The sequence below is a fragment of the Poecile atricapillus genome, chromosome Z (genome assembly GCF_030490865.1).
Source record: "Poecile atricapillus isolate bPoeAtr1 chromosome Z, bPoeAtr1.hap1, whole genome shotgun sequence".
NCBI classification, from domain to species: Eukaryota; Metazoa; Chordata; class Aves; order Passeriformes; family Paridae; genus Poecile; species Poecile atricapillus.
In genome coordinates this window covers 121,496,256-121,511,718 of record NC_081289.1, presented here as the reverse complement: position 1 = coordinate 121,511,718, position 15,463 = coordinate 121,496,256, and the positions used below count along the sequence as shown (strand labels likewise).

At 35.7% G+C, this 15,463-nt stretch overlaps 1 protein-coding gene across 5 annotated transcripts in view; it reads right to left on the bottom strand.

Moving 5' to 3' along the window:
* Nucleotides 1–15,463, bottom strand: part of POLK (DNA polymerase kappa) — a 45,049-nt gene that overhangs the window by 9,079 nt on the left and 20,507 nt on the right. For 3 of the 5 annotated variants that reach the window (XM_058864385.1, XM_058864388.1, XM_058864389.1), the window contains exons 4-9: nt 8,736–8,888; nt 8,240–8,371; nt 6,357–6,510; nt 4,273–4,482; nt 2,433–2,557; nt 2,082–2,248 (exon numbers count right to left, since the gene is read on the bottom strand). In XM_058864385.1, coding sequence (XP_058720368.1) covers nt 2,082–2,248; nt 2,433–2,557; nt 4,273–4,482; nt 6,357–6,510; nt 8,240–8,371; nt 8,736–8,888 — 941 coding nt within the window. The remainder of the gene's footprint in view (nt 1–2,081; nt 2,249–2,432; nt 2,558–4,272; nt 4,483–6,356; nt 6,511–8,239; nt 8,372–8,735; nt 8,889–15,463) is intronic. The other 2 variants (XM_058864390.1, XM_058864391.1) reach the window with 2 other exon arrangements.

Here is a 15,463-nt window from a genome sequence, read left to right as displayed (position 1 = left end):
CAGAGCAATTTCATTTCAGGTTATTCTTCTGTTTTTAAGTATTGGAAATAACAGACTTGGTATTGTCAAATTTTCTTAAAAGAAGATAGTCAGGCACAATAACTATAAGATGAACTATCTACTGAAGACCCAGGTGTTAATGTATGCCTTCTGTCTTGGGTTGCAATGCAAGATGTAACCAAAAAGTATGTATTTTATTACTATCTGTTGAAACCAGGTGGGGCAGTGTTCTTTATCTCTTCCACAACCCATCCTCCCTCCAGGGAGATATCTTCTGCTAATGGGCCATTGAGTCTCATTACATGACTGATAAAATTACATCATCCCATTGTGAGATGCTCCACCCAGAGGGAGGAGCCAAGCATCTAAACCTGGTTATCTTTGGAGACTGGGAACACCACAGCAGCCTTTCTCCACTGAATTCCCAGGGTGATACCAGCATCTACACCTACACCACCGGACCTCCAGAGGAAAATGATGTCCTTCTACGGGGTCATTACTTCAACAGAACCACATCTGTCACTCCAGGACTGCAGCCAACATTTAATTGGACTGCTACCAACACCCTGGCCAACAGGGTGTCAGGTTATATTCTGACAGTGGGTTGTTGTTTTTTGGTTTTTGTTTTGTTTTTTTAATTGTTTTTGTTTTGGGTTTTTTTGTACTTCTGCATTTTTTTATTTTAATTTTTCTAGTAAAGAACTGTTATTTGTATTCTTTTCCTGAGAACGCCCTGATTTCAAGATTATAATGATTCAGAGGGAAGGGGGGGCCGTGGTTTACATTTTTCCATTTCAAGGGAGGTTTCTGCCTTCCTTAACAGACACCTGCCTTTTCAAACCAAGATACTTTCTCAATACTAAAATCACTGAAATCAAATTGGTGGTGGAAAAAAAAAAGGTAAAATTCTTAGACATTACAACCATTAAAACACCTAACTAGGGTGAATAAGAAGAAAGAGCACATCACTTAGAAAAAGACTATCCAAGGTCTGTTTATATATTAACAGAAAAAAAATTTGAAAACTGTTTTATCTTTTGTCATGTCACCTTCACCAAGTCAGTCCTATCACATATTTTTTTAAATATTTTTTATACTCTGAATAGAAAAAAACACAACACAAAAATTTGTGCTAGCACATGGCTTCAAACTGCTAACTACATATATTATTTAGGAGTCAAATGAAAAAAAAGGGAAGATTACTGTCAGAGAAGCTGCAGACTTATATAATATAGAATAGGTCTTTCAGAGGTACATAAGACATTGTGGAACTTTTAATAAAATCAAATCATTGTCAAGCTATTTTAAAATAGAATTTCAGTAATTTGGAAAGGAATATATTTTAAAAAGGAATCAAAACTATTAAGGCTCTTAGTTACATAAACAGTAAAACACTGTGTTTCAGGTTTTTTTAAAGAACATGTTTGTTTCCAGGACAGGCTTAGAAATGACAAATACTATTGAAAAGATAAGTGCACTACTAAGACTGATTTCTCCCATCCTAAAAAGGAGGCTAAAAGCCATTAAAGTACAGTGAATCTTAAAAGAACATATATTAAGAAGGATATAATAATCTTCAGTTCTACTCCAAAGTCACATGTTGATAGTACAAGTACATAATCCTCATAAAAGGCACAGAAACTGACAATTTACCAATAGAGAAGATCAAATACCTTTGTGATTTTCATTATAGTCCAATAATCACAAACACCAATGAATGTGTATTGTTTTTGAAGAAAAGGGAGTCTACAACTCTGCTTAGGACATCTCAGTTATGTTCAGCTATTTTGATAATTATAATGTTATCCTACCTTGATTTCTTGACATACACTTATGTACAACTTCCCTGACAAGACTTTTTTGATTTCATATTTAGACATGGCTGTACAAATCTTTGTTTTTCCATGTTTTGCTACTGCATCTTAGACATAAGTATAAAAATAACACACATTTTTAAAAATATATTAAACAAGAGTATTTCCATAATATTTGCCAATTAAATAATATGTTCAGTATGTAATATACACAAGAAAACATTCAGAAAATGTTAACACAGAAGGAAAAAAAACCCCATGGCTTACTTTTCCAAATGTGTTGAGCCCAGACCAAGGGAAATATCCAAGAAATTACGCCAAGATACTTCTGAAAAAATAAGGGAAAGCAGCGCCCTCTGCTGGTAAAGTTCTGAGCAAGTCACAATTCCAAGGGCCTTCAACATTTTCTCTGTTACTTTTCCAATACCTGGCACCTAAAAAAGAGCATGTAATGTTACACTGGAAAATTTCCATTTGTAGATATATTACCAGGAACAATTTAAATCAAACACAACATGGAAGATTACCTAGAAAACTCTATTTTTTTCAGTAGAAATCTTGCTTCTAGAATACAGCAACATTACATGACAGAACAGTAAATGTCATTGTGCCTCTTACCTTTCTAATGGGCAAATCTTTCAGGAAGTCTAGCACTGCTAGTCTCTCAGGAGAAATCCTGTATTGGCCATTAGGTTTATTACGATCACTGCACATTTTTGCTAACATTGTATTTGGTGCTATTCCTTAAAAACAAACAAAAAACATGGTAATTTCAAAAAAACATAAGACAAAGTTTAGTTTCAACTATCCAATATTTAAAGGCCAAAGAGTAGCCTATATACTTGTCTAAGACTAAAATAAGAAAAATAATTATTATTACTGATAACCAGACTTAACACAATTCTGCAAAAAGACTTTGTGACCATCATGAAATAACATAAATACATGTAATAGATAAAATATAACTTAAATAAAGTGTATTTCCTATTTTAAGATGGTCAGGGTAACACAACAAGCACTAGTAAGTCAAGAGGGGTTAAATACTAAGTTCTAAAAAATAACATCAGTTACATGAGTCAACATTTTTATTATGGTGATTATGGTAAGAAAGAAAATGCATACAATGGTAGTTTCAATGAACTAGTGAGAAGGAGACCTTTCCTCCTTGTATTTCAGCAAAAAGACATTTTTTGACAAAATTAAACAAATTTTATTATTTTGTGTGCTACCATTGGAATGTAGTAATTTATAAATTTATATATATTTCACAGACATCAGAAGAACTAGGGGAGATGACTCTTTTCTATCAAAGTAACTGTTTTTACCAATCAACTCTGGAATTCGTTTAGCAAAAGAAAGAATAAGTTTATCCTACAGCCCCAGAGGTCTAAATTTTCATTTACTCACTGATATAATGTACTATTCAAGACGGTAGAAATTACTCTATTTATTATTGATTATCTGTATTTTTCAATTACCCTTCTAATTATTTTTAATTTTTGGGCCTAAGATCCCTGTTATAAAAGCTATGCCTGTTTTCTGCACACTAACTGATCCTTAAGAAAACAGAACTTCAGTAAACAAAACTGTTATTTTGTTATCACTCAATAGAAAACATACATGGGTGGGGGTTTCATCCTGCTTCTTCTTACTAGCTGTTTCTTCACCTCTGCTTACATTCCAAACTTTCCTGACCTTTGCAGCTGCTTCATAAAGCTCACCATTGCCAGATGCCTCACAGACCTGGTTCATAAAGCAGTTTGGGTGTCATCCAAACTAAGTGGTTAGAGATTTACACTGGTTTTAGTCAATCAAAATAGCTGGGTGTGTTAAAGGTGAGTTATCTGAAGTCAAGACATAGAACTTGATTGGTAAATATTAAAAAGCTATTAAAAGAGTTCATTAACTTCAGCATATATTTACTTCCCTAGGACTAGCATTTTAATGAATTTTGATATTGTTTTAAGCAAGGAACAGTGTGAAGTTAGAAACATGTAACAGCACATATCTGCTATTCAAACTAAAAGCAGTTTAGAGATCAGTCACAGATTTCACTACGACCCACTGTTTGACAAAAACAATTTACATGATGCACTAGAATAACCACCTGTGCTAAGATTAGTTCAAGTGCACTGGTCATTCTTCCTCACTGCCTATTCTTATTTCAAGTAGAAAGAAGCAAAAAGATGATGTAACTGTTTCAATGATTAAAAAAAAAAAAGCGTAAAAAAAAAAAAAACAACCAAAAAACCCCCAAACACTACTGGCTAGGATAGTCATGACATCTCTAGAAATAATTGGAAGTCACATTCTCTGGAGATCTTCAAAGACAGCATATTTTTTTGTAGCAGAAGAATGCTGTGGCAAGGCTAAATTCTTAATTAATGCCCTCTGAGATGGAAGTACAAGACAATATGGAAAAACTAAGATTAATTATTATTCATATGTGTCTGAATACCTGCACTAGCAGTCAGTTGAGTTTTCTGCTCAATCCTAAAGCGAATTTCCTTCACAACTTCCTCTGCAGAAGTTCCAAAGACAACTGAGTTTTCCACTGATAGATCTCTTTGTTGAAGGTTGTCATACATTGGAGATGTGTTGTCTTCAAACAGTACTGGTGAAGAAGAGACTTCACCTTTGTTAAAGTTGGTAGACATATTCATACTATCTTTAAGTTAGACAGAAACACAAACAATTAATACATCCATATAGACTGATATCCTTCTTCAGTGGCTTCAGTGTTCATAAGCAGTTTTATTTTTCTATTTTTATTTAGAGAAAGCGATTGCATTGTTTTTTAAAGACTGGAGAGATGTAACTGCTTTGTTTTTGATATGATTTGAGCTTGGCTGAGATTGAAGGAATTGGCTAGTAGATTGAACATAACATCCAGAAAAGCAAATGGTTTAATGGCTGGTTGTTGTAGCAAAACCATCAAGATTTTATCATTGTTTTTGTTTTATATCAGACTGAAGGCCAGAGGCTCTCTTCCATGGAACTTTTCTCAATATTCTCTGAATACAATTAGGGTTCTGGAATATCTAGTTCTAGAATGATCAGCCTGATGAAGTTCTCGTTTGCAACAGCAGTCACAGTAGAACAAGTAGTATCAGCAGCCCTTTGTCTGACTCTACAAACATTACTACTACAGTTTCACATTCTGAGCACTTGTTTATGTTTCAGAGGAGCAAAGGAATCAGGTAAATGTGAAGAAGCACATGACTACATATCGGTAATATTGATTTTGTAAAGATTATTCCAGTTTGTTGCTTTCTATTTTATTAATGCTTTTCTGTAGTAGTGTATGCTTGATTATCCCCTTGATGACTGCTAGAAATTTTGAATACAGATAATATAAACATTCCAGTTTGTGCATCATTCAACCATTTGTATGACTACTTCCTTTCTATTATTCCCAGGTGGATATACAATTGCAGATGTGGTTCCAATTCCATCATCCAGAGCCAAGTGAAATCCAGTAACATCTTGAACATTACTAAAATCCTGCAGTGCTCCTGCTACTTATTTCCAAAATTATCAAGCTGAATTGTAATGCAGACCTAAACCACACCATTTGGTTTAGAAAACCTAGCACCACTTTTTAAACATTTAATTTGCATTAAAAGAACACCTCCAAGTCCAAATCATTACCAGTGTACACTTTATTTACAGGTGACCAGTAGAGAAGAAAGTTAACCTGTAAACTAAGTAAACTGGAGGTAGAGAATACATGGGAGGACAAATTATGGAAGAACTTAAGCATCTACATTTTCAATGGGTGCAGCTTATCTGAAGCTTATAAGCACATGACTGGCAACCCCTGCTCCCAACCCCAGGTAACGTGGTCATCATGTCTTACGCCATGGCAAGCAGCCATTCTCTGCTGCCGGGTTCACATCACTCCTTGCCCACCTGCATGTCCCACCAGGCCAGCCCAGTGCTGTGGATGACAGTTTCAGCACTGCCTGCAGCCCCACAGCACTGCCTACCTGCAGTCCCAGAGCAGTCTCTCTAAATCCCACCATTGATGGGTCCTGAGGAGGAAACTCTGACCAGAGTTGTCACTGGACAGTGAGACCTGGGACATCCCAATGGCCAGGGACACCTCTGCCTTCATCTGTTTCCTCTGAAGATTAAGGGAGTGACTCATTCTTTTACATGATTTTCAAGTCTAGATTATTATTGTTGCATTGATACAGTAAACTGTGTGCTAACAACCCAGTCAAGGTTTGTATTGCATTATAAAATCTTTATTTTGCTTACTTACTTTATTACTTACTTTGATTACTTACAAATCTTTATTTTGCTACTTACAGATTGCACTGCACTGATTCTGCTTGTAGAAGTCCTCTGCCATTCAGATGATAAATTCTGTGCTGTTGTAATAATGAAATCCTACGAGTTCATTATTACTATCCTATGGAAAATAAAGCTTAAATTTGAACTATAATTTAATGCTTTCATGGTTCTGCCTAAGACCCCTAAAAGAAGCACTCTGTCTCAGTGTCAGGTGACCTCACAAAAAGTGAGTCATTTGCTTACCTATTCCTGTAGTGCTTTCTCTATTAAAGAAGAACCTTCTCCTATCTTCAGGCCAGTTCAGCCTTTCCTCCAAGTGCTCTGTTATGTTCAGGTAAGCTTCATCTAGGCCCATAGGCATAAAATTGGGATCATATTCAGCCAGTACTTCTCTAACCTTGATAAATACATAGTGAAAGTTTAAAGCCTTGTTGCTGTAAGAGCAGATCTTGACACAAAATTAGGACATGAACAACTGTGCTCTGAAATTTCCACATGATCAATAAATATTAAAGATACTGACAGAACAAATTATTTCTTGATATTGTAAAATTACAGTAATGCTTCTCTAAGTAGTGAGATATTAATAATAAGTGAGAACGAAACAGATTTTGAGCAGTGGCCACTAAGATAAGTGTATAAGGACTTCACAGCCACTAGGTTCACTGACACTACAGTAATCATCTGAATAAAACTCTGGGGACCTGGAAACTCAGCAAAGCAGATAAACTGATGCAGTTTTCTAAGCTCAGTGTGCCAGTTATCACATACACAGAGGTTAAAAAAACCCACCAGCAACAACAAAATCCTAAGTTTTAAATTACATTGAACAATAGTTGTAGAAAATATTTTAGAGCAGTGGTTAATGCCACAGGCAAAATCCATTGGGAAATCTTTAGTAACAAGTCTGTTTTCTAGAAGGAAACAAAATAAATGGTCAAAATAAAAGCTCTACATTTTCTCCTCTGTTTTTAAAACCTAGAGGAAAATCTGACTGTTTCATGTCTTTTTCTACTAGTTTGAGTCAATTTCTTAGGTATTACAATATTTGTTCACATGCAATTCATCATTCTGAAACTAAATAAAGATAGGATTCACTACAGAACTTTAAAAAACAAAATTAATTTAAATATTTTCAATCCAAATCCCAGGAGAAAAACTTTTTAAACATTTAATTTGCATTAAAAGAAAAGAACTCCTCCAAGTCCAAATCATTACCAGTGTACACTAAACTAAAAATTGTGTACATAACTAAAAATCCAGACCAAGCCAAATCTCTAATACTTTAATACTTTACCCTATCAAAAACCAAGATACACATTGTGAAATACACATCATGAAATCCAAGATCCTTATGTTCAAACCCATTCTGAAACGTGGCATATTATATATACTTTTCTTTTTTTTTTTCTTTCCCTTTATTTTAGAAGTGGAAAAAAAATCATGTAAGATCTTACTTTATATATGTGAAGGGATTGAGGCTTCATAAAAATAAAGAAGGCCTGATATAACTTTACTAAAGTCAGGAGACTTGTGTCACACACTAGTTTGATTTAGAATGTACAAAAGACCTCTTTTTCTATTTTTTTTAAACAGGCTTTTAGGTATTGTAACTATTTTGTCTGGAACTAAATTAAACTACTTCCATTAAAGCAAAACATGATTTCTCCCTATTTCTTTTGCTTTATCAAGTCCCTTCTTTTTTAAAAAATCAATCCGCATTTACAAGTCAGTAATGCTTTCTGTTTTTCTCCCCAGTAGTCAGTATTCAAAAGTAAGATTATGCATTGCATGAAATTACCATTTCCATGTTTCCTATGTACTTGCAACTCCCTAGTAATTAGATTACGTTCCATGATTTTGAACTTTTAAGAATAATAAAGCTCAAGAGATCTTCAAAACTTCTGTCAGCATCATTACTACCCTCAGTACAACTGCCAGACTGGGTAAGTGCAATGCTTTTTCATTTCCTTGCCCAAAAACATTTTGTTAGACTTATGTTTAAAGCTGCATTACTGAAGAATTTAGTATTTAAATTACCACTTTTCATACTATCTAGAACTGATATTATTGACATCTAAAAACACATACACTCACTTTTGATTAGAGACCACTTTCAGACTTACCTCTTTACTCACTTTGGTGTATTTTTCAAAGTTTAGTGGTACTATAGTTAGATGGGGACATAGCCTTTTAGCAATAAATCCAGGCATGGCTGCACGCACACCAAATCTCCTAGCATGATAATTTGACGTGGACTTAAGAGAGATTAAATAAGTTTAGTGTTCAGTAATCAAACTTTTCTTTATGTTTAGTATTAAATAATGAAGTTTCAATCACATATCTGCATACAGAAAAGACTGACAAAGCTAAGAGTTTATATGCATTTTCACTCCCCCTCCTCCTGCCTTTCAATCTGCTTACATATTTTAAATTTTCATTAATACACTTTTTAATGGAGAACCCAGCTTACATGGTCAGGTCTAAGAACTGCTGTTTCCTTTATTATTTTTGGGTTTTCCACACTCCATATAAAACAGTGTCATTATATTTATGCTATTATTTTATTAGGCTTAATATTCATGCAATTGATTTCTGTATTAGTTTAACATTCAGCCTTACCAACATACTCATTGATCCCACTGCTATAGGTTTGTCCTTCAGCTCTGGATTGTCTCTCATTTCCACAGCTGCATAGAAGGCATCCATGTCAATGTGTACAATTGTACTGTTAAGGTTACGGCTCTGTTCCAGTTCTATCACAAGTTTGTCCACCTGAACAGAATAAACCAGTAATTGAAATACTACTCACCTGGCAGAAGTGCAACAGTATAGATGACCCTAAAACTCAGATGGATCTTGCATATAGTTAAAGAAAAAACCTCACAAGATCCAATCCCCACAAAACCAGCGCCAACAAAAAACCGTCAATAAAGCTTTGGAAGAAACTTGCTCTCAGATAGAATGTTGCTGCAGCAATTGGTACAAAAAACCACTCCAAAACCCAGAGGGAAAACCCACGACTGTTGAGGTTTAGCCCCAGCTGGCAACTAAGCTCCTGCAGCCACACTTACTCCCTCATAGCAGAAGAATCAGAAGAACAAAAGTGAGAAAATCCATGGTTTGACATAAAGACAATTTATCAAGGAAAGCAAAAGCTGTGCATGCAAGCAAATCAAAATAAGGAATTAATTCACTGCTTCCCATGGGCAGCCAGGTGTTCAGCCATCTCCAGGAAAAACAGCTTCATCATATGTAGGAGTTACTTGGGCAGACAAATGCCATAGCTGCAAAAGTACATCCTTCATTCATCTACACCCTACTTTGTAGGCTGAGCATAATGCTATATGGTCTATGGTCAGTTGGCTGTGTCCCCTCCCAGCCCTTGTGCACCCCCAGCCTCCTCACTGGTGGGGTGGTGAGAGGGGCAGAAAAGGCCTTGGCCCTGTGCAAGTGTTGCTCAGCAATAGCTAAGCATCTCTTCATTATTAACATTGCTTTCCACAGCAAATCAAAACATTGCCCCATGCTAGCTACTGTGAAAAAAATTAACTCTATCCCAGCCGAACCAGTAGATGACCCTACCCACCGAATAACAAAGTTCCACATAACATGATAAAAAAAAGACGTATCTGATTCAGACAGAAACTTTGTAAGATCCTTGAGTATGAAGCTTTACTTAAAGCACTTAGTTTTAGAAATACAAGTTATTTCCAAAAAACTAAAATCTGCTATTAAAGAATTTCCAACACTCTTAAATAAAGCTATCACACTTCAAATAACTGGCCTAGAATGGTGAAGAGAAGACCATCAGCTCACAGGATACATCCATCTATTTTGTCTTGTCAGAAATAAGGTCTCAAACAGCCATGTTCAATTACCACAAAGTAAGCTACTGTCAATCCCTCAATAAAAGTCCCCAACTTTTGTTACAGGAACCCATACCATATAAGGCTAGATTGGTAGGAAAACTGCAAGTTGTTTACCGAATAGCCTATACACAAAGTGAGTTTCACTCCAAATGTTTAATATGTACATCTACTAGTAGACTCTGAGCAATACTGCCTCATCAGCTCCATGGTGTTTTGAGGCAGAGGCCAAGCATGCAGATTGCTCTATGAAGTACTTGATTGTGCTTAATTTGCTTGTGTTTTTGCCAAAAGTCATACAGATCGTGAGCTTGTTCCTGAAATACTGTTGACCTATGAATATGAGCTGTGCTGTCATGAAAAAATGTAAGTTAAATATTTGACATAGGATTTTTAAGGCCTACTCATTTATGACTATGTTGGCAGAAGCATCACACAGCATTCTAGAACCAAGAGAAAATACAGGAAAAAACCCAAAGAATGTGCTATCAAAATAAGATTACCTAACCACATTGCTGACTATATCTATATAGTCCCCAATCCATACAACAAAAGGCTGCTACTGCTCGTAAGAAGTCCTGATAGGCATAACAGCAAGAAATGGGATTAGCAAAAAGAAACCAAAGTTTTACTTTGCTTGCAGGCACAATAACACACACACACTCTCATGACATCAGGGTACCAGTACAGAAATGTCTCTGGACTGATTATAAGGCAGTTATGGTCCTGAAGAGGTATATCAACATGCAATTTGCATGGTTCTTCTCTTTTTTATTTCCCTCAACAGAACTGTTTAATAAAAAACCATAAAAACCTTATTCACGGGAACCGCGTTTGAGCTCAGAACACTTGAACCAAGGCAAGTGAGCTTGGAATGTGCTCATTAAATTGCTGATTAATGATTTACAAAGTCTATTCTTTGTTTTTTACCAAGTTGCTTTGAGGGATGAAATACTAGACCAGAGCCTTAAACTAGGTTACTCAACACAGAAGAGCACAGTATGTTCTCTGACGATGAGAAAACTAGCTTAGACAAATTAAAAGCACAAGGGGGAGGCCATTCAAAAAAACAAATAAACAAAATAAGTGGGGTATTTACATTACTTCCATTATGTTACTAATTCAAAAGGATTCATGTCACACTTGAATCATCAAAAGCATCCTTATTTTAAATTCTACTTTACAGATAATTTTCAGGTCACTCTCAAATTTAAATGGTTTAATTAATATCAGTTAATTTGTAATTTTATTTTATTGTCTATTTGTTATAAATAAAAAAATTCAAAAAATAATGTTAAAATATTAATTTAAATAGCAATACAAAATATTATAATATTAATAATTTAATTAATATAAAATCCCACTCTACTAGCATAACTTCTGTGTTCCAATTTATCATATTTATAGCAAAAACTTCTGTTTTGCTTTTTCTCCCTAAATATATTCCTAACATCATCTTACTGATCAGGTAACTACACATCTAAAGAATGAAGCAAAATTACATTAAACTAACAAGAAATACAAAAAATATTACAGTTTGATGAAAGCAACTATAAGTAATAATGCCAAAACAAAACACAACCAGGTCTACTCAGAGAATTCTTGGCACTTATGAAACCTCTCCTTAAAATTGGTGGAAAAATTCCTTACACGCAAGCCATGCTGACAAGTTTTTTAAAGCTGCTTTCAATTAACCTTTGTAAAAAAGAGATACTTTTTAATATACATTTCTAAGCTAAGTTAAAAAAAAACCCACCAAACAACTATAAAGTACAAATTATGACTAGAAGTTAAATTTTCCTTACAGCAACTTTCAGGCAATTTTTCTTATCCCACAGTAAGAATATGTAAGTTCTCAAAGCAAGACAGAAAAGTCAATAAAAGCAAGACAGTGGTAACTATTTATAGAACGAACATCCAGGATAAACCCAACATGGATGAAAAAACCGACAAACATCGGCATAGCAGTTTCCAAATCTGGTAGCAGCAGCACACTTTTTAATGTATTACTAATTCCTGCTGAATATTAAGGAGTTCCACATTCTAATGGTAAAAACAACAGCATTGTGTTGTGGAGTCTACATTTTATTTATATTACTGTGTCCACCATGAAACCAGGATTTTGTCCAAAAGTCCAGTAAGTGGAGACATTTTTCTTTGGTTTTACCTTACAGGACTCAAATCAACTGCCAGCTTAGGAAATCATACCTGAGCCTCTAACCATCCTACAAACTTCATCTGCGGATGAGAACGTACAATGTTCATATACAGATATCTTTCTAATTCCTGAATACTTCCCACTTAAACTTTTAGGCAAACAGGTTCTCTTATCAGAATGTAGTACTAAAAAGAAGAGTTAAAAACTCAATAGATAAGAACAATAGAAAAGGTGATAATAAGAACTGACTACATCCATAACTGAATGGAGCTGATTAAACAATACAAGCAATTATTAAGAAAACCAAACAAGACAAAGACTTGCAAAGTGAAAGGTGGAGGCCTGGGGAGATGCAACTGGCAGGTGAAAAACAGAAAAAAGGCAAGGTATTTAGAATATCAGGTAGAGAGAGAAGACTGGCTTCAAGTCCACAAATTTCAATTTGGACTCTGGGACACGGACTGCTTTGGAAAGAAGACTGATGGTGATCTGTGGATGTGGGACCAGAAAGAAAAATTCAGGATATGATAAATTAAAAGAATGGAGAGGAGAAAAATGGTCAGAATTTGTGATCGGAGAATGAGGGCAACGACAATCATGTACCAGAGTTTATGTGCATACAGAGAATAGAACAAAAATCCAAGGTTTCAGGATGTTTTTACAGCAGCAAAGATCTAGAATTAGCAGCACTAAGTCTGTATACTATACTCCTCTAACTACATCTGTCATGCAGTATGACAGCTGATGTTACAGTTTATCTACCGGAAAAAAAAAGATGCCTGCTATTTCAGCAAGCAACATAAAGATTTCAAACATGGAATTTGAAACATGGGTCACGTTTCAAACAATTTAAAACATGGGTCACATCAGAAAGACATATATGAAGGCATTTATCTCCTTAACTTTCTTTTTTCTCCTATAGAAACCAGTTTTCATAAGAAACATTAAAAGAATATAAAATTATATTGTAATATCAAGGAATCAATTTCTGAAAAAGACAACATGAGGGTAGAGAAAGCAATATAAATTTTTTGGTTTCCACAAAGTGCACTAATATTCTCTCATTATGTAACTATATAATAACATCATCTATAAAATTTGTGTTATTCATGTAATTCATTCTATATGAAAGACTATTCTCCATAAAATAAACAGTTCTCTGGTGAAAGTAGGATGGAAATAGAAGCATTTTTTCTTTAATTAAATGACTTATAATCTACCTTAGTTAACTAAAAATAACCTGGACAAGCAGAGTTGTAACTAATCCATGTTAATGATTCACTAAAAACAATTGTGGCATACAGGCTTACAGCAAACTTTCCAGAGGTACTCAGAATGGCAAACTTTTTTCGGAACAAATTTGAAACACTGGCATCTGAAGTACAGAAGTGATATGCAAACCTGAAATGAACGAAAAAGGTTGAACACCAAAAAAAGCTCAACCTCTAATCCTCACAATGGTACTGAAAATTCAAGGATGCGTTTAATCTTCATGCACTTCAGCTCCCTGTCCACAAACCAAAAAAATACCACTCTAATTTGCTGGAATATTGCAAGAATTAAGAATTCACAGTATGTGGTGTACAACATAAAAATCTCTACTAGAAAATCAGTAATTCTACATTCAAAACTGGATTAGACTACAGTTCAACAAATAAAGCTTGGGGCCACCCGTTGAACATTGAGGACAACAGTAAATACAGAATAATTTCCCCCTCAGTGAATACAGTCTGCTATATGCACTGAATAAAACAGTACTCCTGTCAAGGAAAACTACCAAGCAATCATTTAAAGACTGACTCACAGCACAAATGAAGATGGGAAGGAATTCAGCTCCTACAAACAATTTTAATTCAATTGTGCCTAGTAATGTTTGGTGGGCAACCTTTCTTTTAACGTTTCATACACAATAATACTTTGGAGACTATTATTTACCATTAGCTTTTGAAAAGAGAAATAGCCTCTTCATCAGTCTAGTTCAGGACACTTGCATTTCTTGTGACTGCTTGCCATGATGATTTTTCATGAATTAGCTAGAAAAAGGCATCAATTATACCCAGAATTATTGACAACTCTGATCTTTCTCATTCCATCACAACCACTGAAACAAATAAAAGTAAATTCTAAACCCAATAGTTATATGATACTTACTAGCAAAGTATTTAGCAAACCTTTATATAAATCATGACATCACTTTAAACTCATCAGACTTGGAAAACTTATTCTTTGTATTTTCTCCTATTTAGAGAAGATTTCAAAGTAATTTTACAAGTTATTCTTCTAGCAAGTTTATATTAAGATGACACCACCAAAGTATTGTGCACCTTTCCTTGTATGTCTACCATCAAATGGTAGTTTAACATTGTGCCTATCTGCAGAATTTAATGCAATAAACCAGAAAACAGCAAAATGTTTATGGTTGTGGTAGTTTGGCATTTAGGAAAAAAAGGGGGAAATAGCTACAGAAGTGATTTCTCTGAGAGAGGCTGCTGGGAGTTTCTTCTCTGCTTGAGATCAGGCCAATAGCTAGCCAGTTTTGAGAACTGACAGCATTTTTAGACCACTGAAAAGTAAGATCACCTTTGTGAATACCACCTTTTAAACCCAAGCCCAGAAACTGCTTCCCTTTGTTTCCAGCCTTGAAAGGTATCGGAGCTCTGGTGCGGCTAGCCCTGCTCCCCAGCGGCCTGGGGGAGGGAGGGAGGGAGGGGGCGGGGCTGAGCCGGACTCCTACAGCTCCCGGGCTGGGGATGGAGGCTGCAGCCCCGGCCCCAAGCCACGCCGGGTTAGCTGCAGCCCCTCCTGGGAAACCATCCGGCTCCCATTCAAGCGGGGTGGCTGACACCCTTCCCAGGGGGACTCCTGGTCCTAGGCTGGGACCAGGCCACATCTGCTGACATCTCGCCGATACCCTCTCACCACCCACCCATGGCCTACACAGGCAGCTCCAGGCCAAAAACCGTCTGCTCCCTTCCTTCAGCTGATGGGCTGAGAGAGACACCTGAAATACGACACCATGCGTGGCTTGGGCCTGATTTAGCCCTTTCACTACACAGATGAGACCTGCAGACTTAATCCCCTCTCCAGAGAGAGGAAAGTAGGAGCTATCAACATACAAAAAAACAACATGAAACATCAAGGTCAGTAAAGGAAAGAGTCAAGCCTCAGATTGAAGGAGAATGAGGAGATGCTTCAATAAGCTGAAATATTCTTTCGGTAAGGCCATGGAGATGGACAAAAATGTTCTGGAAAACTTCTTTAATTCATGAAAGAGTACTGGGAGGAATGAAGTATTTCAAAGTGTAGATTGCAAAGGTGTCCAT